The sequence below is a fragment of the Cuculus canorus genome, chromosome 29 (genome assembly GCF_017976375.1).
Source record: "Cuculus canorus isolate bCucCan1 chromosome 29, bCucCan1.pri, whole genome shotgun sequence".
Taxonomy (NCBI): Eukaryota; Metazoa; Chordata; class Aves; order Cuculiformes; family Cuculidae; genus Cuculus; species Cuculus canorus.
The window spans coordinates 1473632-1498146 of record NC_071429.1 but is presented as its reverse complement, the minus strand read 5'-3'; the positions used below and the strand labels follow the sequence as shown (position 1 = coordinate 1498146).

Genomic DNA, 24515 nt, shown 5'->3' with positions numbered 1-24515 from the left:
GCCGCTAACGAGCAATTAATAAACCGTGTGCCACCACCAGCAGGGCTCATCAACCCCTTGGCGTGGGCACTGGGGACCCCATTTTGGTGCTGGGGGGGGGGCCAGGATGGGGCCTGGGAGGGGGACGGAGGAGGTGACAGGGCAGGATTGGACCCTGGAAGGGGGTAAAACCCAGGAGTGGGTGCTGCCTGCACCACCCAAGAGAGTCCTGAGCTCCCCTCAGGGGTCCTGAGCTCCCCCTCACAGCCCCCAAGGGGGTCCTGAGCCCCCCCCCCCCCGTGGTGCTAAGCCCCTCTCAAGAGGGTCCTGAACCCCCCCAAGGGGGTCCTGAGCTCCCCCTCCAGCCCCCAAGGGGATCCTGAGCCCCCCCCCCCCAAGCCCGACGGTCCTGAGCCCCCCCCAGGGATCCTGAGCCCCCCCCCAGCATATCAAGGAGGAGGCGATAAAGAGCCAGGATCCCTTTATTGGGGGGGCCCTGCCCCATGCACACGCGTGTTCTCTGCGTGTGCAATGGGTGTGTGCGAATCACGTGTGCAAAGGGAGTGACCCCCCCCGGGTGTGCACATGCGTGTGCGGGGAACCCCCAACCCACCTGCATCCCCCCCCGCGTGTAAGCGTGTAAACCAACCCGTGTGCTTGCACATACGTGTGTGTGTGCAAACACCAACATACGCGTGTGAGCAGGCACACGGGTGTGATTGCACGTGTATGTGCGAACAACAAACGTGTGTGTGCGAGCAGGCGCGCGTGTGTGAGCATGCACCCCTCCCTGCATGTGATCGCACACACATGTGTGCTAACACCAACCCACATGTAAGTAGACACGCGTGTGCGTGCAAACACCAACTCATGCAGGACCAATACACGCGTGTGCGTGCGAGCACCAACCCGGGGGGGATCTCACACGCGTGTGCCGTGGTCATGTGAATCCCTCCCCATGTGCCAGTGCACACGCGTGTGCAAAGGGGGGGGGGGCGCCGCTCCTGGTCTCCCAGGGGTGATAGGGGGGCACAGCCCAGTGTTCCCAGTGTCCCCAGTGCTGGGGGGTCCTGAGCCCTCCCCGAGAGCCCCAAAATTGTAGAAAACGATGGAATCCTAAAAAAATCCAGCGCTGGGGCCTCTGGAAGGGGGGGAAAAACCAGTGAAACCAGTGCCCCCAGTGCACTCCCAGGGTCCCAGGAATCCCCCAGGGTCCCAGTGCCCCCCCCCCCCACATGTCCCAGTGTGACATCCCAGCAACCACCCAGTGTCCCAGTGCCTCCCCAGTGTCTCAGTATGGTGTCCCAGTGCCCCTCCTCAGTATCCCAGTATGGCATCCCAGTAATCACTCAGTGTCCCAGTGCCTCTCCAGTGTCCTAGTATTGTGTCCCAGTGACTCCCCAGTATCCCAGTATGACATCCCAGCAACCACCCAGTGTCCCAGTGCCTCCCCAGTGTCTCAGTATGGTGTCCCAGTGCCCCTCCTCAGTATCCCAGTATGGCATCCCAGTAATCACTCAGTGTCCCAGTGCCTCTCCAGTGTCCTAGTATTGTGTCCCAGTGACTCCCCAGTATCCCAGTATGACATCCCAGCAACCACCCAGTGTCCCAGTGCCTCCCCAGTGTCTCAGTATGGTGTCCCAGTGCCCTTCCTCAGTATCCCAGTATGGCATCCCAGTAATCACTCAGTGTCCCAGTGCCTTTCCAGTGTCCTAGTATCATGTCCCAGTGCTCCGCCAGTATCCCAGTATGGCATTCCAGTAACCACCAAGTGTCCCCCCAGTGTCTCAGTGCCTCCCTGGTGTCTCAGTATGGTGTCCCAGTGCCTCTCCCGTATCCCAGTATGGCATTCCAGTAACCACTCAGTGTCCCAGTGCCCCCCCCGTATCCCAGTATGGCATTCCAGTAACCACCCAGTGTCCCAGTGCTTCCCCTCCCGTATCCCAGTATGGCATTCCAGTAACCACCCAGTGTCCCAGTGCCCCCCCCCCCCCGTATCCCAGTATGGCATTCCAGTAACCACCAAGTGTCCCCTCAGTATCCCAGTGCCTCCCCGGTGTCTCAGTATAGTGTCCCAGTGCCCCCCACAGTATCCCACCATAGCATCCCAGTAACCCCCCAGCACTCCCAGTGCTCCAGTACCTCCCAGTGCCCCCAGTCCTCACCTACTGGTGGGGGGCAGCCCCTCCGCCAGCGCTGTCCCCTGGTGCTCTGTGGGTGCCACCGGGGGTCCCTGTGGAGGGGTGAGCCCCCAGAGTGAGGGGGGGCAACCTGGGGGGTTGGGGGACTACCTGGGGGCTACCTGTGGGGTTGGGGGGGCAACCTGGGGGTGCTGTGGGCTACCTGTGGGGTTGGGGGGGCAACCTAGGCGGTGCACTAGGGGTTGGGGGGCAACCTGGGGGCTTAGGGGCTACCTCAGGGGTTGAGGGGCAACCTGCGAGGTTGAGGGGCAATCTGAGGGGTTGGGGGACTACCTGGGGGCTACCTGTGGGGTTGGGGGGGCAACCTGGGGGTGCTGTGGGCTACCTGTGGGGTTGGGGTGCAACCTAGGCGGTGCACTAGGGGTTGGGGGGCAACCTGGGGGCTTAGGGGCTACTTCAGGGGTTGAGGGGCAACCTGCGAGGTTGAGGGGCAACCTGAGGGGTTGGGGGGCTACCTGTGGAGTTGGAAGGGCAACCTGGGGGGTTGGGGACAACCTGGGGGCTGGGGGTTACCTGGGGGGTTGGGGAGCAACCTGGGGGGTTGAGGGCTACCTGTGAGGCTGGGGGGCTACTTAGGCGGTGCACTAGGGGTTGGGGGGCAAGCTGGGAGCTTGGGGGCAACCTATGGGGCTGGGGGGCTACCTAGAGGTCTGAGGGGGCAACCTGTGGGATTGAGGGCAACCTGGGGGGCTGGGGGGGCTACCTGGGGGTTGGGGGCAACCTGGGGGTCGCGGAGGCAGGAACTCACCGTCCCCAGGACCAGGGCCACCCTCGTGCGTGGCCAGCGGGCAAGTGGCCCCGGGGCCGTGGCTATGCTGGGGGTCCCCGTGGTGAGGACAGTGGCCAAGGCCACCGTGTTCGTGGCCACCGGTGGCTTCGTCGTCGTCCTCGCCCTGCGTCTGCTTGCACAGGTGATGCTCCACCATCATCTGCAGCTCTGCCGGGCAGGGACGGCGCTGGGGGGCAGCGGGGACTGTCCCCACGCACCCAGCGGGGCCACCAGACAGAGGCCACCAAGCCTGGTGGCTTCTCAACCCCCCATGGTGGCATCGGCCATGCCCGCATCCCCTGTGCCCGCGCTTCTGCCCCGGGATGGACACGGCCGAGGGGCTCCAAGGGTGGTGGCCCCCCAGCACTCGTCCCTGGTGGCACCCAGGGCTCTGTCCCCCCCCACCCCAAAAGTACCTTTCATGGTCGGGGTGGTGCGAGAGACCTTCTTCCTCTGCCGGGGCGACACGGCCAAGCCCGACTGCGGGGAAGGGGGCGTCAGGGGGACCTGGGGGGCAACCTATGGGGCTGGGGGACACCAGGTGGAGCTGGGGGGGCAGTGTGTGGGGCTGGGAGCACGCTGAGGGGTTGGGAGTCATCTCGTGGAGGTTGGGGCTGGGGGGTACCCTAGGAGCATCCTGTGGGTCTGGGGGTACCCTGGGGGTCACCCTATGGGGCTGTGGGTCTGGGGGCACCCTGAGGGTCACCCTGTGGGTCTGAGGGGTACCCTAGGGGCATCCTGTGGGTCTGGGGGTACCCTGGGGGTCACCCTTTGGGGCTGTAGGCGGCTGTGGGTCTAGGGGCACCCTGGGAGGTCACCCTGTGGGGCTGAGGGATACCCGAGTGGCACCCTGGGGGGCAACCTATGGGGCTGGGGGACACCATGTGGGGCTGGAGGCCACCCTGGGGGTCACCCCGTGGGGCTGGGATCACCCTAGGGTCACCCTTGGGGAGTTGGGGAGCGCCCTGGGGGGCACTGTGTGGGTCTGGGGGGGCACCCTGGGGGCACCCTATGGGTCTAGGGGCACCCTGTGGGTCTGGGGAGGGGCAGCTATGGGGCTGGAGGGGACCATGGGGAGCTTGGGGGCACCCTATGGCTCTAGGGGCACCCTGAGGTCCCATGTGGGGCCAGAGGGCACATGGTGGGGCTGGGGGGGTGCACTGAGTGGCTCCCTGGGGAGAAACCTATGGGGCTGGGGGACACCGCGTGGGTCGGGGTCCTTCTGTGGGTCTGGGGTGCCCTGGGTCGTCCCCCCCCCAACCTTGAGCAGGGTGTGGGGCAGGCGATCCTCATCGATCTCTGGGGGGCAGAGGGGGGGTCGGTGTCAGAGGGGGGGCTGGGACCCCTCAGCATCCCAGTACCCCCACCAGTGCCCCAGTACAGTGTCCCAGTACACCCCTCAGTGTCGCAGTAGCCCCCCCCCAACCTCCCAGTGCCCCCATAGGGTGTCCCAGTACACCCCTCAGTGTCCCAGTAGCCCCCCCAACCTCCCAGTGCCCCCATAGGATGTCCCAGTACACCTCTCAGTGTCCCAGTAGCCCCCCAACCTCCCAGTGCCCCCATACATTGCCCCAGTACACCTCTCAGTGTCCCAGTACCCCCCCATCAATCTCCCAGTGCCCCAGTACAGTGTCCCAGTACACCTCTCAGTGTCCCAGTACCCCCCACATCAACCTCCCAGTGCCCCCATAGGGTGTCCCAGTACACCTCTCAGTGTCCCAGTACCCCCCCCATCAATCTCCCAGTGCCCCAGTACAGTGTCCCTGAGCATCACGTGGGGGGGTCCTTGCCCCCCCCTCCCGGGGGTCACTGGGCATTGCATCTGGGGGTCCCTGAGCATTGTGCATGGGGGCCCCCAAACATGGTGCATGGGGGTCCCTGACACCCCCCTCCCCCAGGTTCCCCAAGCGTCGACTGGGGGGGCTCTCCAAACATCATGTCTGGGGGGGTCCTGAGCATCGCATAGGGGGGTCCTCAAGCAGCCTGGAAGGGGGTCCCTCAACATTGCATATGGGGGTCCCTGAGCCCCCCCAGGGTTCTCTGAGCCATGTGGATGGGGGGATCCTCAAATATCGTGTGGGGCAGTCCCCCCCTCAGGGTCCCCTTGGAGGGGGCTGGAGCCCAGAGTGACCCACGAGGACCCACCTGGGGACGACTGGTCGCTGCTCAGGACCAGGTTGGCCGGAGTCGGTCGGCGCCTCCGGATCTGGGGGGGGGGACAGGGTGGGGGGGACAGAAGAGAGTCAGGATGAGCAGCCACATCCCATCGCGTCCCCCCAACACCCACAGCCCCCCCCTCGTGTCCTCATCCCCATAACACCCAGCCAACCTCCCCCCATGTCCTCGTCCCCAGGGTGGTGGTGGCCCAGTGGCTCCCGTAGCCGGACACATATGTGTTTTCCATCACCAGCCCTAATTAGCCAGGAGCTAATTATACCCCAGTCCCAGGAGGCCACCGGCGCGGTGACACCGCCGTGGTGACACCGCCGTGGCCCTGCCCTTCCTCTGTGGCCACAGAGTCCTTGGCCAAGGTCAACCGGAGCATCTCGCCTCATCCCCCCCATCTTGGTTGACTTCAAGGCGGTTTTGGTGGCCCTGGTAGGAGACTAAGTGGCCCTGGAGGGGGATTTGGTGGCCACGGCGTATTTGGTGGTGGCGGTGACGGCGGTGGTGGCAGCGGTGACACCGTGCCCCGCAGGTGCTCTCATGCCCCCTTTCCCCGCTGACCCACTAACTGAGTTCCTCCAGAAAATGAATTTTGCGGCGAGGATTCCCTAATGAGGCGGGATGCCTAATGAGATGCTAATGAGATGCTAATGAGATGCTAATGAGGCAGGAAAGCAGGAAGCCCCCTTCTCCACCTCCCCCCCGCCCCCCCCCCCCCCCCCCCCAGCTCTAGCATCCCCCCGGAGCATCCTCTCGTGTCGGCCCCGTTGCCATAGAAACCTGCGATCTGGATTTGAAACGGAGATTGGAGGGAGCCGGGGAAACACCGGGATTGCCAGGAATTGCCCTTTTCCTGCCAGGGATCCAACACAAACTCAGGGGTCCGACCCCACCCTTGGACCAGGATGGGGTCCCTCAAGGTTGGATCCCACCCCGCACCCCCTGGTGATGGATCCCGGGAAGGCAGAGCTGCCCTTGGGATGCTCCAGCACCTCCGGGTGTGGGGCAGGGATGTGCCCCCCCTTCCCCCCCCCCCCCGGCACCAGGATGGGGTTGGGGACCCATAGTGAGTAGATGTCTCCTGCCCAGGGGGAGGTGAGCATCCCGATGCCACAGGGTGGATCCTCTGGGCCTTCTTCCATCCCTGTCTCCATCCTCCATCCCTCTTTCCTTTCTGCCCTCCACTCCTCCTTCCATCCCTCTCTCCAACCTGATCTCCATCCCTCCTTCTATCCATTCACCCTTCCCACCATCCCTCCCTCTCTCCATCCCACCTTCTATCCTTCCATTCCTCTCCATCACCTCTCTCCCTCTCTCTATCCCTCCTCCCACTCCTTCATCCCTCCACCTCTCCCTCCTTGCCCTCCTCCATCCCTCCATCCTTCCACTCCTCTCTCCACCTCTCCCTCCATCCTTCCTTCCACCCCTCCATTCCTCTCTCCATCCATCCCTCCGATCCTTCCTCCATTCCTCTCTCCTTCCATCCCTGCTTTCCTCCCTCCCTCTCTCCTCCCATCCCTCCATCCCTCCCGGCTCTCCGCCGCCACTGCCGCTATTTTTAGATCAATCTCCACCATCGATTAAGGAGCCGCTGGCAAGAGCGGAGAATGGCCGGGGATCCCAGCGGGGAGCCAGGGTGGGAACGGGATCAGGGATGGGAATGGGATCAGGGATGGCAATGGGGTCAGGGATGGGAATGGGGTCGGGGATGGCAATGGGATCACAGATGGGAATGGGATCACAGATGGGAATGGGATCAGGGACCGGAATGGGATCAGGGATGGGAACAGGATCCGGGATGGGAACGGGATCGGGGATGGGAATGGGATCAGGGATGGGAATGGGGTCGGGGATGGCAATGGGATCACAGATGGGAATGGGATCACAAATGGGAATGGGATCAAGGACCGGAATGGGATCAGGGATGGGAACAGGATCCGGGATGGGAACGGGATCGGGGATGGGAATGGGATCAGAGATGGGAATGGGATCAGAGACAGGAATGGGATCGGGGACCGGAATGGGATCACAGATGGGAATGGGATCAGGGACCGGAATGGGATCAGGGATGGGAATGGGATCCGGGATGGGAACGGGATCGAGGATGGGAATGGGATCAGAGATGGGAATGGGATCAGAGACAGGAATGGGATCGGGGACCGGAATGGGATCACAGATGGGAATGGGATCAGGGACCGGAATGGGATCAGGGATGGGAATGGGATCCGGGATGGGAACGGGATCGGGGATGGGAATGGGATCAGAGACGGAAATGGGATCAGGGACCGGAATGGGATCCGGGATGGCAATGGGATCTGGGATGGGAACGGGATCGGGGATGGGAACGGGATCAGGGACCGGAATGGGATCGGGGATGGGAATGGGATCAGAGACGGGAATGGGATCGGGGATGGGAATGGGATCGGGGACCAGAACGGGATCAGAGATTGGAATGGGATCGGGGACCAAACTGGATCAGGGATGGGAATGGGATTTCGGACCAGACCAGAACAAGATCAGGGATGGGAATGGGATCAGGGGACGAGAATGGGATCAGAGATGGGACTGGGATCTGGGGATGGCAATGGGATCAGGGACCGGAATGGGATTGGTGATGGGAATGGGATCGGGGACCGGCATGGGATTGGGGGCCAGAACGGGATCGACGTTGGGAATGTGATGGGTCCATCTCATCTCAGCATGACAGAGCTGTTCCCCCCCAGCCCTGGGGACACACCGTGCTCCGGGCGGGCTTGGGGACACGGGCAGGGATGCAGGACAAAGGCCCGGAGCAGCCCTGGCACCCACGGGTGGCACTGGGAAGGCCCGGGCAAAGGGACGCTCTGGGCAGAGCTGGGGCTCCAGGAGCTCCAGAACTTGTGAGGACCAGGGGGGACACGAGAAGATCCCTGTGGATGAGGTCCTTTTGGAGGGTGGGGCTGGGCAGGCTTGGGGACAATCCTGCAGGACACGGGGGACGCTGTGCCACGAGGTGCTGAGCCCCCACCGAGGGGAACCCCTGCAGGGACCCCCAAAAGCCAGGCAGGGGACATCGGCGTTGTCACCTGCTGCCACCAGCCCAGGGATCCTCCCACGCCACCCAGCGTGGCCGGATCGGGGCTCCAGCAGGCAGAAGGGATGGACAGACAGACGGACACAAGGATGGGCACACGGAGATGGGGATGGGACACATGAGCACAAGGACGGACACATGGACAAACCCTGGAGGGACACACGGACACAGAGAGGGACACGCGGACACAGGGAGGACACACAGACAGACCCTGGAGGGACACATGGACATGGGAACAGACACACAGACACAGAGAGAGACACACAGACAGACCCTGGAGGGACACACGGACACAGGGATGGACACAAGGACGGACACATGGACACACCCTGGGTGGTTCCTGCACCCCCCCCGCCTGGGACGGGAGGTGGGACACGAGCCCCCCCAGCCCAGGCTGGTGCCGGGGGGTCCCCCCCCCCTACTTTTGGCTCTCGCTTTGGGGGGGACCCCAATCTTGGGGGGGGACACACAGTTGGGACCCCAAGTCAGAGTCCTCCAACTCCTCATGTTTCCCCCCCCAAAGCCTCCCACTGCTGCGATGGGGTGGGGGGTCCTGCCAAGCCCCCTGCACCCTATAGAAAAGTGGGGTGATGTGGGGTGGGGGTGCAGGGGGTGCCCAGTTTTGGGGGGGAGGGACACAGCTGGGACTCCTGGTTGGAGCCCCCAAGTCATGAACCCCCCCCAAAGCCTCCCACGGCTGCGATGGAGTGGGGGTCCTGCCAAGTGCCCCTCTTAGCCCCCACACCCCACGGCCGAGGGGGGCACACAGGGGGTGCTGGGGGGGTCCCCAGCGCCCGCGGGCAGCGCTGTCCCCAGGTCACCCCTCGCTGCTATTCTGGGATGGCGTCCAGCGGGACCAGGGCTTGAGCAAGAGCCAAGGGACCACAGGGGGGGCTGTAACCCTACCCCCCCCCCAGGATGGCACGTGGCCCTGGCCCTGTCCCCCCTGTCCCCACGGCCCCGTGTCCCCACGGACGCCCAGTTCTGCCCATTCCAAGTCCACAGACTTGCTGGGGTACAGTGGGGGGGGCTGGGGTGGACCTGGGGGGGGCACTGGGGGTGGAGCTGGGGGTGGGATTGGGGGGGCTGGTGTGGAGCTGGAGGTGGAACTGGGGGTGGCACTGGGAGCGCTGGTGTGGAGCTGGGGGTGGAACTGGGGGTGGCACTGGGAGCGCTGGTGTGGAGCTGGGGGTGGAACTGGGGGTGGCACTGGGAGTGCTGGTGTGGAGCTGGGGGTGGCACTGGAAGTGTTGGGGGGCTGGTGTGGAACTGGGGGTGGAACTGGGAGTGTTGGGGGGCTGGTGTGGAACTGGGGGTGGAACTGGGAGTGCTGGGGGGCTGGTGTGGAGCTGGAGGTGGAACTGGGAGTGCTGGTGTGGAGCTGGGGGTGGAACTGGGAGTGCTGGTGTGGAGCTGGGGGTGGAACTGGGGGTGGCACTGGGAGCGCTGGTGTGGAGCTGGGGGTGGAACTGGGGGTGGCACTGGGAGTGCTGGTGTGGAGCTGGGGGTGGCACTGGAAGTGTTGGGGGGTTGGTGTGGAGCTGGGGGTGGAACTGGGAGTGTTGGGGGGCTGGTGTGGAACTGGGGGTGGAACTGGGAGTGCTGGGGGGCTGGTGTGGAGCTGGAGGTGGAACTGGGAGTGCTGGTGTGGAGCTGGAGGTGGAACTGGGAGTGCTGGTGTGGAGCTGGGGGTGGAACTGGGGGGGCTGGTGTGGAGCTGGGGGTGGAACTGGGAGTGCTGGTGTGGAGCTGGGGGTGGAATTGGGGGTGGAACTGGGAGTGTTGGGGGGCTGGTGTGGAACTGGGGGTGGAATTGGGGGTGGAACTGGGAGTGCTGGTGTGGAGCTGGGGGTGGCACTGGGGGGGTGCTGGGACGTGGCAGGTGGGTGGCACTGGGGGTGTCCTTTATTCCACCCCCCCCGTGTCACCCACAGTCCCGGGGTTCCCCCCCCCATCATTGCACGAGGGGCTGCCCCCCCCCCCATCCCCCGCATCCTCTCTTCTTGCAGGACCCCTCAGCTCCCCCCATTACCCCCCAGCCACGTCTCCCACCCCTCTTTGCTGTCCCCCCTCCAGCTGTGTCACCCTCACTGCCCCCCAGGCGTGTGTGTGTCCCCCCCCGGGCTGTACTCCCCCCCCCCCATCTCCCCTCCCTGTGTCCCCCTCCTCCGTGCGGTCCCCCCCCCCCCCCCCAGGTCCCCCCTCCTTGCAGGACCCCTCGGTTCCCCCCGTGCCCCCTCCTCCCCGTGTCCCCCTCCCTCTCGCTGTCCCCCCCCCCCCCCCCGTGCCCCCCCCACCTGCTCGGCCGCCTCGGGGTCGAGGTGCGGCTCCAGCAGCGGCACCGTGAATTGGATCCTGCGGGGGCTGTTGGGCTCCATCCGGGCGGCGGCTCCGGCGGCTCCGGCGGCTCCCGGGGCCCCCCCCCGCCCCGCCCCGCCCAGCACCGCCCCCGCCCCGCCCCGGGCACAGCGGGGACAGAGACACGGGGGACACGGGGAGGGACAGAGGGACAGAGGGACAGACGGACACGAGAGGGACAGAGGGACACGGGGACAGACAGACACGAGAGGGACAGAGGGACAGAGGGACACGGGGACAGACGGACACGAGAGGGACACGGGGACACGGGGAGGGACAGAGGGACAGAGGGACAGACGGACACGAGAGGGACAGAGGGACACGGGGAGGGACAGAGGGACAGAGGGACACGGGGACAGAGAGACACGAGAGGGACACGGGGACACGGGGAGGGACAGAGGGACACGGGGAGGGACAGAGGGACAGACGGACACGAGAGGGACACGGGGACACGGGGAGGGACAGAGGGACACGGGGACAGACAGACACGAGAGGGACAGAGGGACACGGGGAGGGACAGAGGGACAGATGGACACGAGAGGGACACGGGGACACGGGGAGGGACAGAGGGACACGGGGACAGACGGACACGAGAGGGACAGAGGGACACGGGGAGGGACAGAGGGACAGAGGGACACAGGGACAGACAGACACGAGAGGGACAGAGGGACAGACGGACAGACGGACACGAGAGGGACACGGGGACACGGGGAGGGACAGAGGGACACGGGGACAGACGGACACGAGAGGGACAGAGGGACACGGGGAGGGACAGAGGGACAGAGGGACACGGGGACAGACGGACACGAGAGGGACACGGGGACACGGGGAGGGACAGAGACACGGAGGTGGACGCACGGACACGGGGACATGAGAGGGACCGACGGACATGGAGAGGGACAGATGGACACGGAACACACGGACACGGAGACATGGGTGGGATGGAGACAGAGAGGGACAGATGGACATGAGCAGGACAGACGGACACGGGGACACACAGACCCGAGAGGGACAGATGGACAAGGGGAGGGACAGATGGACACGGGGACACAGACACGGGGACACGGGAGGGACACACGGACACATGGATGGACTGATGGACATGGGAGGGACAGATGGACATGGGGAAATGGGAGGGACACACGGACACTGGGGGACAGAGATGCGGAGATGGACACACGGACATGGGGACATGGGGAGGGACAGATGGACACAGGGGGGACAGACAGACATGGGGACACAGGGAGAGACAGACGGACACGGATACAGACACACAGACACGGGAACACATGGACACAAGGGTGGACTCAGACACAGGGAGGGAAACATGGACATGGGGACAGACAGACACGAGGAGGAGCAGACGGACACGGAGAGGGATACACGGGAATGGACGCAGGGACGGACACAGGGACACAATGATGGACTCACGAACACAGGGAGGGACACACGGACAGGAACGCGCGGACAGACTGCCATGGGGATGGACGCATGGACGGACACACGGACGCGCATTTGTACCCCTACATGTGTACACACAGAGACACCTGTACGCTCACATGTGTGCGCACACACACTGAACACACGTGTGCACACACACACGTGCACACACACACACGTGCTCACACGCGTGTGCACAGGTCAGGGCCCGCCAGGCTGTGGGCAAAGTCCGACTGCGCCCGTTTCACCCCGAAGCGCTTCCGCATCGATCGGGGTGGGGGGCGGGGGGCACGGCCGGTGGCTCTGGGGGTCCCTGTCCCCCCCACCCCCCCCCAGCACCCAGGCCTGCAGGATGGGGGTCTTTGGGGTGGGAGGATGTGGGGTCTGCAAGGTGGAGATCTATGGGGTGGAGTCTATGGGGTGAGGGTCTATGGGGTGGGATCTATGGGGCGGGGGTCTGCAGAATGGGGGTCTTTGGCGGGGGGGGGGTTGTGGGGTGGAAGAATGAAAGGTGTGAGGTCTACAAGGGAGAGATCTATGGGGTGGGATCTGCAGGGTGGGGGTCTATGGGGTGGGGTCTATTGGGTGGGATCTGCAGGGTGGGGTTCTATGGGGTGAGATCCATAGGGCGAGGTCTGCAGGGTGGGATCTATGGAGGGGGATCTGGGGGTGGGGTCTGTAGAATGGGGGTCTTTGGGGTGGGGGGTTGTGGGGTGGGAGAATGCAGGGTGTGGGGTCTGCAAAGGGGAGATCTCTGGGGTGGGGAATCTATGGGTGTGGGGTCTGTTGGGTGGGGTCTGTGGGGTGGGGTCTATTGGGTGGGATCTGCAGGGTGGGGTCTATGGGGTGGGATCTGCAGGGTGGGATCTATGGGGTGGGGAATCTATGGGGTGGGATCTGCAGGGTGGGGTCTGTGGGGTGGGATCTGCAGGGTGGGATCTATGGGGTGGGGTCTATTGGGTGGGATCTGCAGGGTGGGGTCTGTGGGGTGGGATCTATGGGGTGGGATCTGCAGGGTGGGATCTATGGGGTGGGATCTATGGGGTGGGATCTATGGGGTGGGATCTGCAGGGTGGGGTCTGTGGGGTGGGGTCTATGGGGTGGGATCTGCAGGGTGGGATCTATGGGGTGGGGTGTATTGGGTGGGGTCTATGGGGTGGGGTCTATGGGGTGGGATCTATGGGGTGAGCTCTACGAGCCCCCCCCCCCCCCCCCTGCCCCAGTTCCGCACTGGCTGCACCCCTAACCTCACTGCTCTGCCCCCCAGCCGTGGGGCAGGGTGGGGGGAGCCCCCCCGCAGCCACCGCTGCGCTCCCATCACTTATTCATGCAGGCAGGAGGCTGCAGGGAGCCCAGATCTAGGTCAGGCGGGGGGGGGGCGGCGGGGAAGGGGGGGCTGCCTGAGCCTCTGAGTGACCCCCAAAGGCCCCCCCGGCCTGGAGAGTGAACCTGGGGGTCTCCGTGAGGCGGCAGAATTGGGGGTGCTGCGGCTGATTTGATTTTGGGGTCCCTGCTCCCCTGGTTTGGGGTCCCTCCCTCCGCCCCAGGGACCTCCCTATGGCTCTCCCTGCTCCCAGAGTCCAATCCTGCCCGGTGCTGAGTCTTCTCCTGTAGGGATGCTCTGGGTGGGTGCTGAGGCCCCCCAATCCAATTGATTTTGAGGGGGTCCTCTCCCCCCTCCACCCCAGGCACCCCTATGGCTCTCCCTGCTCCCAGGGTCCAATCCTGCCCAGTGCTGGGTCTCCTCCTGCAGGGATGCTCTGGCTGGGTCCTGACCCCCCTAATCCAATTGATTTTGGGGGCGCCTTCTCCCCTCCTCAGATGTCCCCCCTCCTCCCCAGGGACCCCCCGTGCTCCCAGGGTCCAATCCTGCCTGGTGCTGAGTCTGTCCCTGCGGGGCTTCACCATTCCCAGCTCCCACCCAGCACCCTTTGTTTGTTAAAATCAACATCCCCTGACCCTGGGGGTGCTGTGCCCCCATCTCAGCGTCTCCTGTGAGGTCGCTGGGTGGCATCGGGGTGCAGGATGAGGTCCTCTGGAGCACAGCTGGTTGGTTGCCCACGGGCCACTGGCCAAGAGGGTCCTGAGTCCCTGCTGCCCCCAAAGGAGCCGTTAATGCTGAGATTGATCCACCAGCACCAAAAATATCACCGGAGTGCTCAGCACCCTTCCCGGCAGCGCTGGGCCCTGAGCCACCAGCCTTATATGATGGGATGGTGGAGGAGATCCATCTCCTGAGGGATATGGTGGAGATCCATCTCCTGAGGGACGTGGAGAGAGAAGGACCAGGGGTGTTACCTCCATTCCCGTGATGTTCCAACTGGAGGTGAGTGGTGTCCCCGCGTCAGGGTTGTCCTCAGTGGGGCTGTGCCCATCACCATGTGGTTGCCCAGGCTGGCTGGATGGTTGCCCAGGCTGGTTCGATGGTTGCCCAGGCTGGTTCGATGGTTGCCCAGGCTGGCTGTCTGGTTGCCCAGGCTGGTTTGATGGTTGCCCAGGCTGGTTCGATGGTTGCCCAGGCTGGTTCGATGGTCGCCCAGGCTGGTTCGATGGTTGCCCAGGCTGGTTCGATGGTCACCCAGGCTGGTTCGATGGCTGCCCAGGCTGGCTGGATGGTCACCCAGGCTGGCTGGATGGTTGCCCAGGCTGGTTCGATGGTCGCCCAGGCTGGCTGGCTGGTTGCCCAGGCTGGCTGTCTGGTTGCCCAGGCTGGTTCGATGGTCGCCCAGGCTGGTTCGATGGTCGCCCACGCTGGTTTGATGGTCGCCCAGGCTGGTTCGATGGTCGCCCACGCTGGTTCGATGGTCGCCCAGGCTGGCTGGCTGGTTGCCCAGGCTGGCTCGATGGTCACCCAGGCTGGTTCGATGGTTGCCCAGGCTGGCTGGATGGTTGCCCAGGCTGGTTCGATGGTTGCCCAGGCTGGCTGTCTGGTTGCCCAGGCTGGTTCGATGGTTGCCCAGGCTGGCTGTCTGGTTGCCCAGGCTGGTTCGATGGTTGCCCAGGCTGGCTGTCTGGTTGCCCAGGCTGGTTTGATGGTTGCCCAGGCTATTTCGATGGTTGCCCAGGCTGGTTCGATGGTTGCCCAGTCTATTCTTGGCCACCCTCAACGCCATTAGCGACTCATTAAGTGTTTCCCGTTGCCGTAGCGGATGTGGGGCCAACGTTTGAAGTTTTGTCGTTGAGTTTTTGAGTTTCCTCTTCCAAACAGAGGCGTTTCCTCCCCCTCGCGCTGACGCCAGATGCCGCCGCTGGGGCAGCAGGACACCACGCCACACTTGATGGCCCCACGGCCAACGTAGGCACCGCTCGGTGGGGCTGCCTCTCGCATCGGTGAGTGCCGGCACCGGGCAGAGGGGTTTGGGGGAGTGGTTGCCCCCCATGAGGGTTCAAGGCCAGGTTGGATGGGCCTTGGGCAGCCTGATCCCATGGGATGTCCCTACCCATGGCAGGGGGGGTTGGAACTAGGTGATCTTTAAGGTTCCTTCTGGCTCAAACTCTTCTATGAGGGGTTGTGGGAGAAGAGGAGGGCTTGGGGCCACGGGGATGGAGAACAGAAGAGTGGGAGGTGGGTGGATCTGGGTTTGGAAGGGAGGAAATGGGGCTATGGTGGCCATGGGGATGCCGTGAGGGGTGATTCCCATGCTCTGGGACCTGGCAGGACCAACGAGCTCTTCTTGGTCCACCATCCGTAGTCCTGTGTGCCACAGCCCCTCGCCGGGCTGCTCAAAGCCCCTTTTTGACCCGGTTTTGGCCAAGCCAAGGGTGGACACGGGGGCTGTTTGTGCCCACCCAGGGTGGGTGCAGCATCTCCTGGGTCTTCAGCTCTGATGGGAGAGCGCATGGCCTCGTGCCCCAGATGAGGCCTAAGTGAAGAGCTTGGCTACGAGGCCACCATACTCTGATCACCCCCAGTGAGGTGCCTGGAGGTGACATCTCCACCCTGAGCACCACGGGGGTCCAGGGTGACCTGGGTGAGTCCTGCCCAGGGCTTCACCCCATCCCACACCCTGCCTGGAAAGAGGTGGAATGGGGAACTGGTGACAAGGTGCCCTCTCTCCACCGGGGACTTTTGGCGTGGCTGTGGCACAGTGCCATGGGGTGGAGGATGAACCACGAGGACCTTGGGTGTGAGGGGCCAGCGTCGTGGTGGCTCTGTGAAGCATTTCCCTTCCCATTGGTGTGGTGGGTGATGGTAGGACTGGGATGCTGGTGCTCTGGGACATGGTTGGACCAGGATGGTCCTGCTCTGGCATTGCTTGGGTGATGGTGGGACCGGGATGTTCCTGCTCTGGTAGCATTCAGGTGATGGTGGGACCAGGATGTTCCTGATCTAGCAGAGCTGGTGTGATGGTTGGACCAAGATGTTCCCACTCTGGCATTGCTCAGGTGTTGGTGGGACTGGGATGTTCCTACTCTGGCAGCACTTGGGTGATGGTTGGACCAGAATGTCCCATGGGTGAAGAGATGGAGGAGACCCCCCCTATACCTTCATGGCTCTCCTATCCTGCAGGGAGATCCCTGTCCCACCCAGAGCTGTGGCCATGGAGGTCACGTCAGTGCTCAGCCCCTCGTCGTGGGAGAAGCGGCGTGCGTGGGCCAGGCAGAGCCGGTGCTGGCGGACCACCGTGGTGGAGGAGGAGGCAGCCGCCGCCATGCAGGACGTCCCGGAGCTGCAGCCACCTCACCTGGATGACGTCTTCCTTGAAGGTCAGGAGGACCCTGGTGGGCACATGGGATGGGGTCTCCACGTGCTGGGACATCTCACAGGTCTTTCTGTCCCCTTCCAGCAAGTCCCTCCAGCAAGATAGAGACGTGGCTGCAGGAGTGCGGGTGAGCCGGGGGCAGCGCCGTTCCCACAACGGTTTGGTGTCATGGCGAGGGTGGTGGGACGATGCTCGTGCTTAGTCCAGCCTGGAAGTCACACCCAAACGGGCCTGTGGGATGGTGACACGTGTGTGTGTCTGGTCCCCAGGGCCACCAGCACGGGGTGCTGGTCCCATACCCGGCATCACACGGGTGCCACCAGGAAACTCCTGGTGGGGCTGAGAGAGCAAGGTGGTGGCATCTTCCACCTTGCACAACACCAGGGTGTCTCCAGGGACTCCCACGATGGTGGAACTGTGCTGAGGGGACTCCTGGTGCAACCGCCTGCAAGCCCTGCTGCCACCTCCTTGCTCTTGCCTCGTGCCACATCATCTGTGTCCTTGTCCCCACCACCCGTCCTGCCACGCTCAGGTCTCCCATCCCACCTCCAGCCACCAAGGATGGGGCTGTAACCGCGGTTTTGTCCCCACGCAGGTCATCGCTGGAGGTGCCGCTGGAGGAGTTGGGCTTGCTGGGCCCCTTGGGTACGTTGGCTTTGTCCCCGTGGTTCTCCTGAGGCTGGTGGTTCCTGCTCATCCCCAAAGCCCACCTAGACCAAGGGTTGTACTTGAGGTGCTGGGAGGTCTCCGAGGACCTCGAGACCCGTCCCCAGGTCTGGGTGTCCCTGCGCCTCGCAAGTCTTTGCTCTCTCGCAACAGGTGGGAGCAACAGAACCAGCTTTGAGGATGACCTGACCCTGGGAGCTGAAGGTACCAAGCGCCCCTGGGCGTGCTGGGACATCCTCTCTTGTGGTGTCATTGTCACCCCATGGGCAGAGCCACCAGGGTGGAGGCAGGGGAGCTGAGGACAGGCAGGAGCAGATGCTTGGGGACAGCCACCAACACTAGTGGCTTTTACTCCAGGAGGGTTTTTTTGGAGCTAGGCTGTCCCCAAGCTCTGTCCTGCTGGGCAGTGGCCACTGGGAGGACATCTCCCATGGTGGCAAGTGTGGGATGTGTCCCCAAAACGCCCCATCTCACTCCCTGCCACTTCTCTGCTCCCTTTTCCCAGCTCTTCTGCTACCAGCGAGCGACAAGGCCAAGGGCAGGTGAGGTTTGGGGTCTCGGGTGATGGTGGCAGGAGGACTGGGGACATCATCCCCCTGCATCCCACTGGCAGCGTCCCCTTCGCTCAGCCCTGTCCCCTCCCTGTCACAGAGCTCTGAGGGACAAGCACCTCAACCTGGGGCACAGCATGGCCTCCAGTGCCCTCTCCAGCCTCACCACCAAGACCAGTTCCAGGTAGGATCTGGGAGGATCTCTGAGGGGTTTGGGTCACCCCTTTTTGAGTCTGGTCCCCACGCGGCTGAGATGGGAATGTCCCTGACCCTGCAGCATTTCCGACGTCCTCGAGTGGTGGCAAGCAGATGCCGAGGAGATCCTCTACAACCTGGGCTTCGTGCAGAGCGAGGCGGGCGCCGTGTCCCGTGTCCCTGCACGCTTCTTCTCAGCTCCTTCCCGTGCCAAGGGCATCGATTTCCAGGTCTTCCTCAAGGCCCAAGTGCGGCGCATGGAGACGGAGGATCCCTGCCTGATGCTGGCCAGTGAGTGACACGTGGGTCCCCAGCATCCTTGGGAAGATGCCGAAACATAGAGTAGGATCCACCAACCTGACCGGGCTTTGCTGCTTTGTGGTGGTGGTGGGCCAGAAGCTCTAGTGCCTCAGTTTCCCTAGTTGTGAGCTGAAGGAACACACACAGCCCACCCTGTCCCGTATCCCAACCGCACCAAACATCCTTCACCCCACAGCCCTTGTGATTGCCCCATCTCCTTCTGCTCCCCCAGGTCGCTTCCAGCAGGTCCAAGCTTTGGCTGCCACGGCTGATGCTTTCTTCTGCCTCTACTCCTACGTCTCGCGGACCCCCGTGCAGCGCATCTCCCCCACCTGCCTCACCTGGGCTTTTCCCGATATCCCCGACCTCCTCATCGCGCCCACCCAACCTTGCACCCTCTCACCTGTGGAGCGTTTGAAGAAGGTCGTGTCCACCATGTGCCTCTACGCATCCCCCCGGGATGAGGACGGCCCACGGGGGACCATGTGGGTGACCACCGTGCCCACCACCCAACCCAAGACCCTGGACAAGGTGGTGCAGGAGGTGCTGGAGCGGGCACGGGAGGAAAAGTTTTGCTTTGACCTGGATGATGTCCATGAGGGAACGGATGGGGACATGGGGACGGCCCAGCGGGGGGCAGAGGGGGGTCTCCCGGTGCTGCCATCCCTGCGTCTGGAGCACGGTGTCCCCACGTGTCCCCGTCGTGGTGGTGGGGACACTTTGGAGGGCTGTGGAGGGGAGCAGGAGCCGTCACCGAGGCCAACCACTGCAGGGACACCAGCAGGTGCTGCGTGGGGACACAGGGAGCAGTCCTGTCCCCGCGGCCGGCGGAGCGGTGACAGCCCTACGGGGGCTGCTCTGTGTCTGGTGGGAACAGGTCAGGTTGGTGTGGAGGACAAACAGATGGTGGCTGCCACTGCTCCGTGTGCAAATGTCACCTTGTCCCCAACACTGGGTCCCCACGGCAGCTGGGTGTGCGTCACCCCTCAGCACCCAGAGGGACTGGGATCTGAAGGGGACTCTGGCATCGGTTCTGTCTCCTCCGGAACCTCCTCCAGGAGGAAGGCAGAATCCCATGGGTGCTGCCTTGGTGACCCCTTGGACCCTGTTGGGACACGTTTCGCCGGCTCAGACACACCGAGAGCTGGAGGCCACCAGGCTCGGCAGAGCAGGGGCTGGCGCCGGGGAGGACCCCAAAGGGACACCGGGCTGCAGCCCCCCAGGAAGGGTCCCTCACCCCATCGTCCCGTCTGGGAGGAAGTGGTGGACTCCTTTGAGATAGAGGAGGTGAGGGTGATACCCGGGTGATGGGCACAAAGGGGAGGGGGCCGGGATCTGAGGGACAACCGCAAGGGGTCCCTTTGCCCGGCGGGTGATGCCAGGCAAGCGGGCACAGGGCAGGAAGGAGCTGGAGTGGGAAATGTCCCCAGAGCCTCCTCGGGCTTTTAAGGTTTGAATGATTTAGAGCTTCAAATCGAGCCTCTTGCAGGAGGGAGCTGGGGTCACGGCACGGCGGGTGGCTCCTGTGCACGCACGCCTGCCTCCATCTCTTCCTTCCAAGGCAGGCGAGGATGCTCCTGCCTCCCTTTCATCCGTCCAAAGGAGACAAGGATCCTCCTGCCTCCATCTCTTCCTTCCAAGGCAGGCGAGGATGCTCCTGCCTCCCTTTCATCTGTCCAAGGGAGACAAGGATGCTCCTGCCTCCCTCTCTTCCTTCCAAGGCAGGCGAGGATGCTCCTGCCCCCCTCTCCTTCCTCCAGAGCAGATGAGGATACTCCTGCTTCTCTCTCTTCCCTCCAGAGCAGGCGAGGATTCTCCTGCCTCTCTCTCCTCCCTCCAAGGGAGATAAGGATTCTCCCACCTCCCCCTCTTCCCTCCAAGGCTCGCACATACGCACGAGCATCCTTGCACGCCCACGTGGGTGTGCACAGACGCGGCTTCGCACATGCACTCACGCACTCACCCAGTGCGGCTCCTCATCCATCCCATCTGCAGGTGCTGAGCACCAGCGAGGATGACGATGGCTGCGATTCCCGCGAGGAAGCTGCCCGGTGTCTCCATCTTTCCGCCGGGGTCCGGAGAAGTGAGTTGGATGGTTTTCCCACCCTCCTGGAGGGCAGAGGGAGGTGAGCCTGGTGCCAGCGTGTGTTCCCCTGCTCCAGATCTCCTGCTACACGCCAGCAGTGGACAATCTGACAGCAGCGGCTTCGTGGAGGAGCCAGTGCCCGGCCAGCCGCCGAATGGTCATCTCCATGGCACTGACCAGATGACCTGATGCCACCACAGAGGGACCTGAGCTTTCCCAGGCACAGACAGGAGCCACAGTTTGGCACCAGACGAACGGGACTGTTCCACTGTGATTGGGACACGAAGCCCACCAAGGCTGAGCCCTGTGGGTACAACTGTGGGTGTTTGGCACAGAAAACCTTTGGATTCAGGACTTTTTTGCCCCTCTTCACCCAGCCTTGCCAGCGCCGGGGCCACAGCTGCACCTGGGCAGCACCGGGGGCATCTCCTCGTGCCTGGTTCTTGGGGACATCACCCACACTTTGGTCCCCTCAGGTGCAGTGCCTGGAACACTAGGATAGGGGGGTTCACTGGGAGCAGCCAGCGTCACGCTGGGAATAAAGCTGCCAAAGTGATGATGGTGGCTCTGGAGCTTCTGGAGGGGTGGGATTCAGCCCTGCCCATCCCCTCTGGAGTGGAAACCCTCGGTGCCAATTTACTTGGTCCCCAAAAGGGACCTGAGCAGGGGCTGTGCAGCTCCACGTCTTCCCTGGGGACAGAGGAGCTGCCACCAAGGCTCGGGGCTTCCTGCTCTCCAGACCTCACGGTGGGGCTGGGGACTCGTGGGATGTCGATGCCGTGGTTGAGGTGGGACTGGAGTGGTGGGCACTGCTCAGGAGTTTTTTGGCCTCTCCATCTTCCCCACTGAGCCTCTCTTCAGGTTCCTTATCAGGGTTCTTCATGGCTCCAGGCCTGTTCTTCGTCTTCCTGTCACCTTATCTTTCTGGCTCGCTGTTCTTCCCCCTCTGAGAGATCTGGGCAGCTGAAGGAAACCACACTGAGATGATGCTGGGACTGCACCAGCTGCTCCTTAACCCCTCCTGTGCTGCTGCCGCTGCTGCTGCCACATCGGCACCTTCGTTGGTGGCTTTTACCCCTGGGAACACTGAGCTTGGACAGTGGAGGGTGGTGGGTGTTGACTGGTACCCCCGCAGCCTTGGGGTCCACTCTAAAGTGTCCTTAAGCCTCAAATTCAGCATCCAGCTCTGCTCCTGCCCCTCCAGATCTACTCAGGGGATGGGGACAGGTCACAGGTCACCTCAAACCAGAACCCCACACCCTCGGGAAGGAGCAACCGTGGTTCTCCTCCAGGCTTGCATGGTCCTCATTGTAGGTCCCCATCCTGGCAGTGGTCCATATCCTCCCATTCTCAGGAGCCTTGTGCTGGGGAGAAGGTTGGGACCAGCCCCAGGGCATCAGGGCAGGAGTTACTGGAAAAGGAAGCTCCTGATAGATAAACAAACCCCAGGGTTTCCCTGTGGAGAGCAGTCAAAGATGGGATTATCCTGGATTAGCCACACGGCCCCTCGGGCACCAAGGCTGGCTCCCACAGCCCATCCTTCCTTGGAATGGTCTGAACCTGCCAGGGCTGCTCCACGCCGGTTTTGGGTGGCCCAAGGCTGTGCTTTATCCTTCTCCATCTCCACAGCGGGTCATTGTGGGACCCTCCCAAACCTGGGTGCTTCTGCAAGCTGTGGTCCACGGGCCACAGAGGGTCCCCCAGGCACATTCCCAGTGCTCAGTTTGGGCTCATCCAGGAAATAAACTCTCCACAGCTCCCGGATTTTCTGGACAGGTCCTGGATGGGGTGTCTGAAGCCTCCCGAGAAAGCCTTGGTGGAGCACAGCTGGAGCTGAGGGCTGGGGTTCCCCATCCCTGGGGGCACCTGAGGACAATCCCATCCCCACGGTTCCTGCAGGAACCAGACTGGAAGCCAGCTGGAAACCAGTGCCCTGAAGAGACGAACCACTGGGAACAAGTAGCTGCTGACGAGGACGGGGCTGGGGGCACGGCGTGACATCTTCATCCAGATTCAGGGCTGAACCCATGGAAATGGAAGCATTTGATGCAAATGTTGAAGCCTTCGGTGTTTCTGAGACCAGAGCCAGAGGTTTTGGGGCAGGGAGGAATTAAACTGGTGGGATGGAGGACCTTGTGACCGGGACGGTATCCTAATGAAGTTACACTTCTGCCCCCAGACCTCTCTGTGCCTGTTATTTGTGTATTTGTGAGCCAGGATCCCAGCTGCAACCAGTTCCCTCCCTGGGGGCTTTTGGCTCCTCACCGTGTATCCGGGTGCCTAAAATCCCACCCCGGGGCAAAGCTGGGTGCTCTGAGGTTCTTGTCTCCTTCCTCTTCCCACCAGGAATGAATGGGGTGCCATGAGAAGCTGAGGACACGGCACAAACCCTCCCTCAGGCAAAGGGCAGGAGAAAGGCATGGAAAATACCAAGGATTTATTCCCCATCTCTGAAGCCAAGAGGCAGCGAAGGTTCTACCGGGGACCAGGAATGGGGATTTATTGGTGCAAACAGAAAAGTGTCCTCTTCTCTGAGCTCTGGGCCTTCTCAAAGAGGCTGTGCAAGCCCTGAGACCCTACCAGAGCAGGGACAAGGTGATTTTGAAGGTTTTAAACTGAAAATAAAAGAATTGAGGCTGTGCAGAGCATTTAAAGTTGGCGATGAACAAACCCCATCCTGGTGGAAGAAGGGTGCATTTCATAGAGTCATGGAATGCTTTGGGTTGGAAGGGACCTCAAAGCCCATCCAATCCCACTCCCTGCCATGGGCAGGGACACCTCCCACTGGATCAGGGGCTCCAAGCCCCATCGAACCTGGCCTGGAACCCCTCCAGGGATGGGGCAGCCCCCACTGCTCTGGGCAACCTGGGCCAGGGCCTCCCCACCCTCACAAGAAAATATTTCTTCCTAAGATCTCACCTCAATCTCCCCTCTTTCAGCTCAAAACCATTCCTCCTCATCCTCTCCCTGCATTCCCTGATCAAGAGCCCCTCCCCAGCTTTCCTGGAGCTCCTTTCAGTCCTGGAAGCTGCTCTAAGGTCTCCCTGGAGCCTTCTCCTCTCCAGACTGAACAACATCAACACTCAGCCTCGCCTCATACGGGAGGTTCTCCAGCCCTCGGATCATCTCCGTGGCCACCTCTGCACTCGCTCCAACAGCTCCATGTCCTCCCTGTGCTGAGGACTCCAGAACTGGACACAGGCATTCAGATGATGTGTCACCAGCTGCAAACATGGACCGTATCCTCCATCTGGGTGTGGGTTTGCCACACACCCCTTCCACCCCCAGTTGCACTCAATCCACATCCCCACCCAGGATGCAGCTGCTGGAGCATCTCCTGGTCACGTTCCCCCCCTACCAGCCCTGGGAGCTGCTTTTTGTGCCTCCAAAAATCTTTTCCTAAAGCTTCACCTCAACGTTTTTGCTGTGTTTTCAACTTGTAGGTCTGAAACCACCGAGGCGAATCCCTGCCGGCCGTGCCGTCAGCGCTGTCTGTGCCGGCATCGTGGTGGGTCACGCTTGGCTGCTCCATCTGCGTTGGCCGCGTCGTGATGCTGACGCAGGCTGTCAAGAAGGGCTGTGCCGGCATCACTCTTCCCTCCTGCCCGGCATGTCTGGAGAGCCCTGCCATGGCTCGTTCCCTCCCTGGCTCACGTACGCTCTGGACAGGGTTTGTTTGTTAAGCAGCGCTGGGGTGATTGTTCATCCAGTTCACGGCAGGCTCAGCTCTCCCCACAGAGCCATGGCTTCTCCTCATCTCCTGAAGGTCGTGGTCCCTGCTGGGGCCATCGCTGGGCTGGCTTGGAGTCATAGAATGGTGTGGTTGGAAAAGACCTTTGAGATCATGGAGTCCAACCATCCCCGACCACGACTGAACCATCCCTGACCACCTCATCTCCTCAACTTTTAAACCCCTCAAGGGATGGGGACTCCACCAGCCCTCCACCAGGGCTCGAGAATCCTTTTGGTGATTAAATGTTTCCCAATATCCAAGGCTTGTGGGGTGAACTGGAGCGTCCTGGGGCACC

The 24515-nt window shown here is 62.8% G+C and overlaps 2 protein-coding genes across 2 annotated transcripts in view; one reads left to right on the top strand and one right to left on the bottom strand.

Annotated features, from left to right (window-relative positions):
• Positions 1-499: 499 nt before the first annotated feature.
• The window catches only part of PPP1R1A (protein phosphatase 1 regulatory inhibitor subunit 1A), a 29646-nt gene continuing 5630 nt past the window's right edge, over positions 500-24515 (bottom strand). Inside the window, exons 2-8 of the mRNA XM_054051654.1 lie at positions 10486-10599; positions 5095-5155; positions 4211-4248; positions 3366-3429; positions 2929-3117; positions 2145-2212; positions 500-1120 (exon numbers count right to left, since the gene is read on the bottom strand). Of these exons, the coding sequence (XP_053907629.1) occupies positions 2145-2212; positions 2929-3117; positions 3366-3429; positions 4211-4248; positions 5095-5155; positions 10486-10566 (501 nt within the window). The 5' untranslated portion in view covers positions 10567-10599 and the 3' untranslated portion in view covers positions 500-1120. The remainder of the gene's footprint in view (positions 1121-2144; positions 2213-2928; positions 3118-3365; positions 3430-4210; positions 4249-5094; positions 5156-10485; positions 10600-24515) is intronic.
• On the top strand, positions 13356-22962 carry TESPA1 (thymocyte expressed, positive selection associated 1). The gene is made up of 12 exons (XM_054051653.1): positions 13356-14312; positions 15195-15316; positions 16497-16693; positions 16774-16816; positions 17285-17334; positions 17509-17559; positions 17861-17897; positions 18007-18090; positions 18184-18392; positions 18634-18944; positions 20397-20484; positions 20564-22962. The coding sequence occupies exons 1-12, from the start codon at positions 14298-14300 to the stop codon at positions 20674-20676; spliced, it is 1320 nt and encodes a 439-aa protein (XP_053907628.1). The 5' UTR covers positions 13356-14297; the 3' UTR covers positions 20677-22962.

Coding starts and splice junctions, on each gene's coding strand:
- TESPA1 (XM_054051653.1), top strand. Junction 17,335..17,508: donor GGGCTTGCTGGGCCCCTTGG/GTACGTTGGCTT, acceptor CTCTCGCAACAG/GTGGGAGCAACAGAACCAGC. Junction 17,560..17,860: donor CCTGACCCTGGGAGCTGAAG/GTACCAAGCGCC, acceptor CCCTTTTCCCAG/CTCTTCTGCTACCAGCGAGC.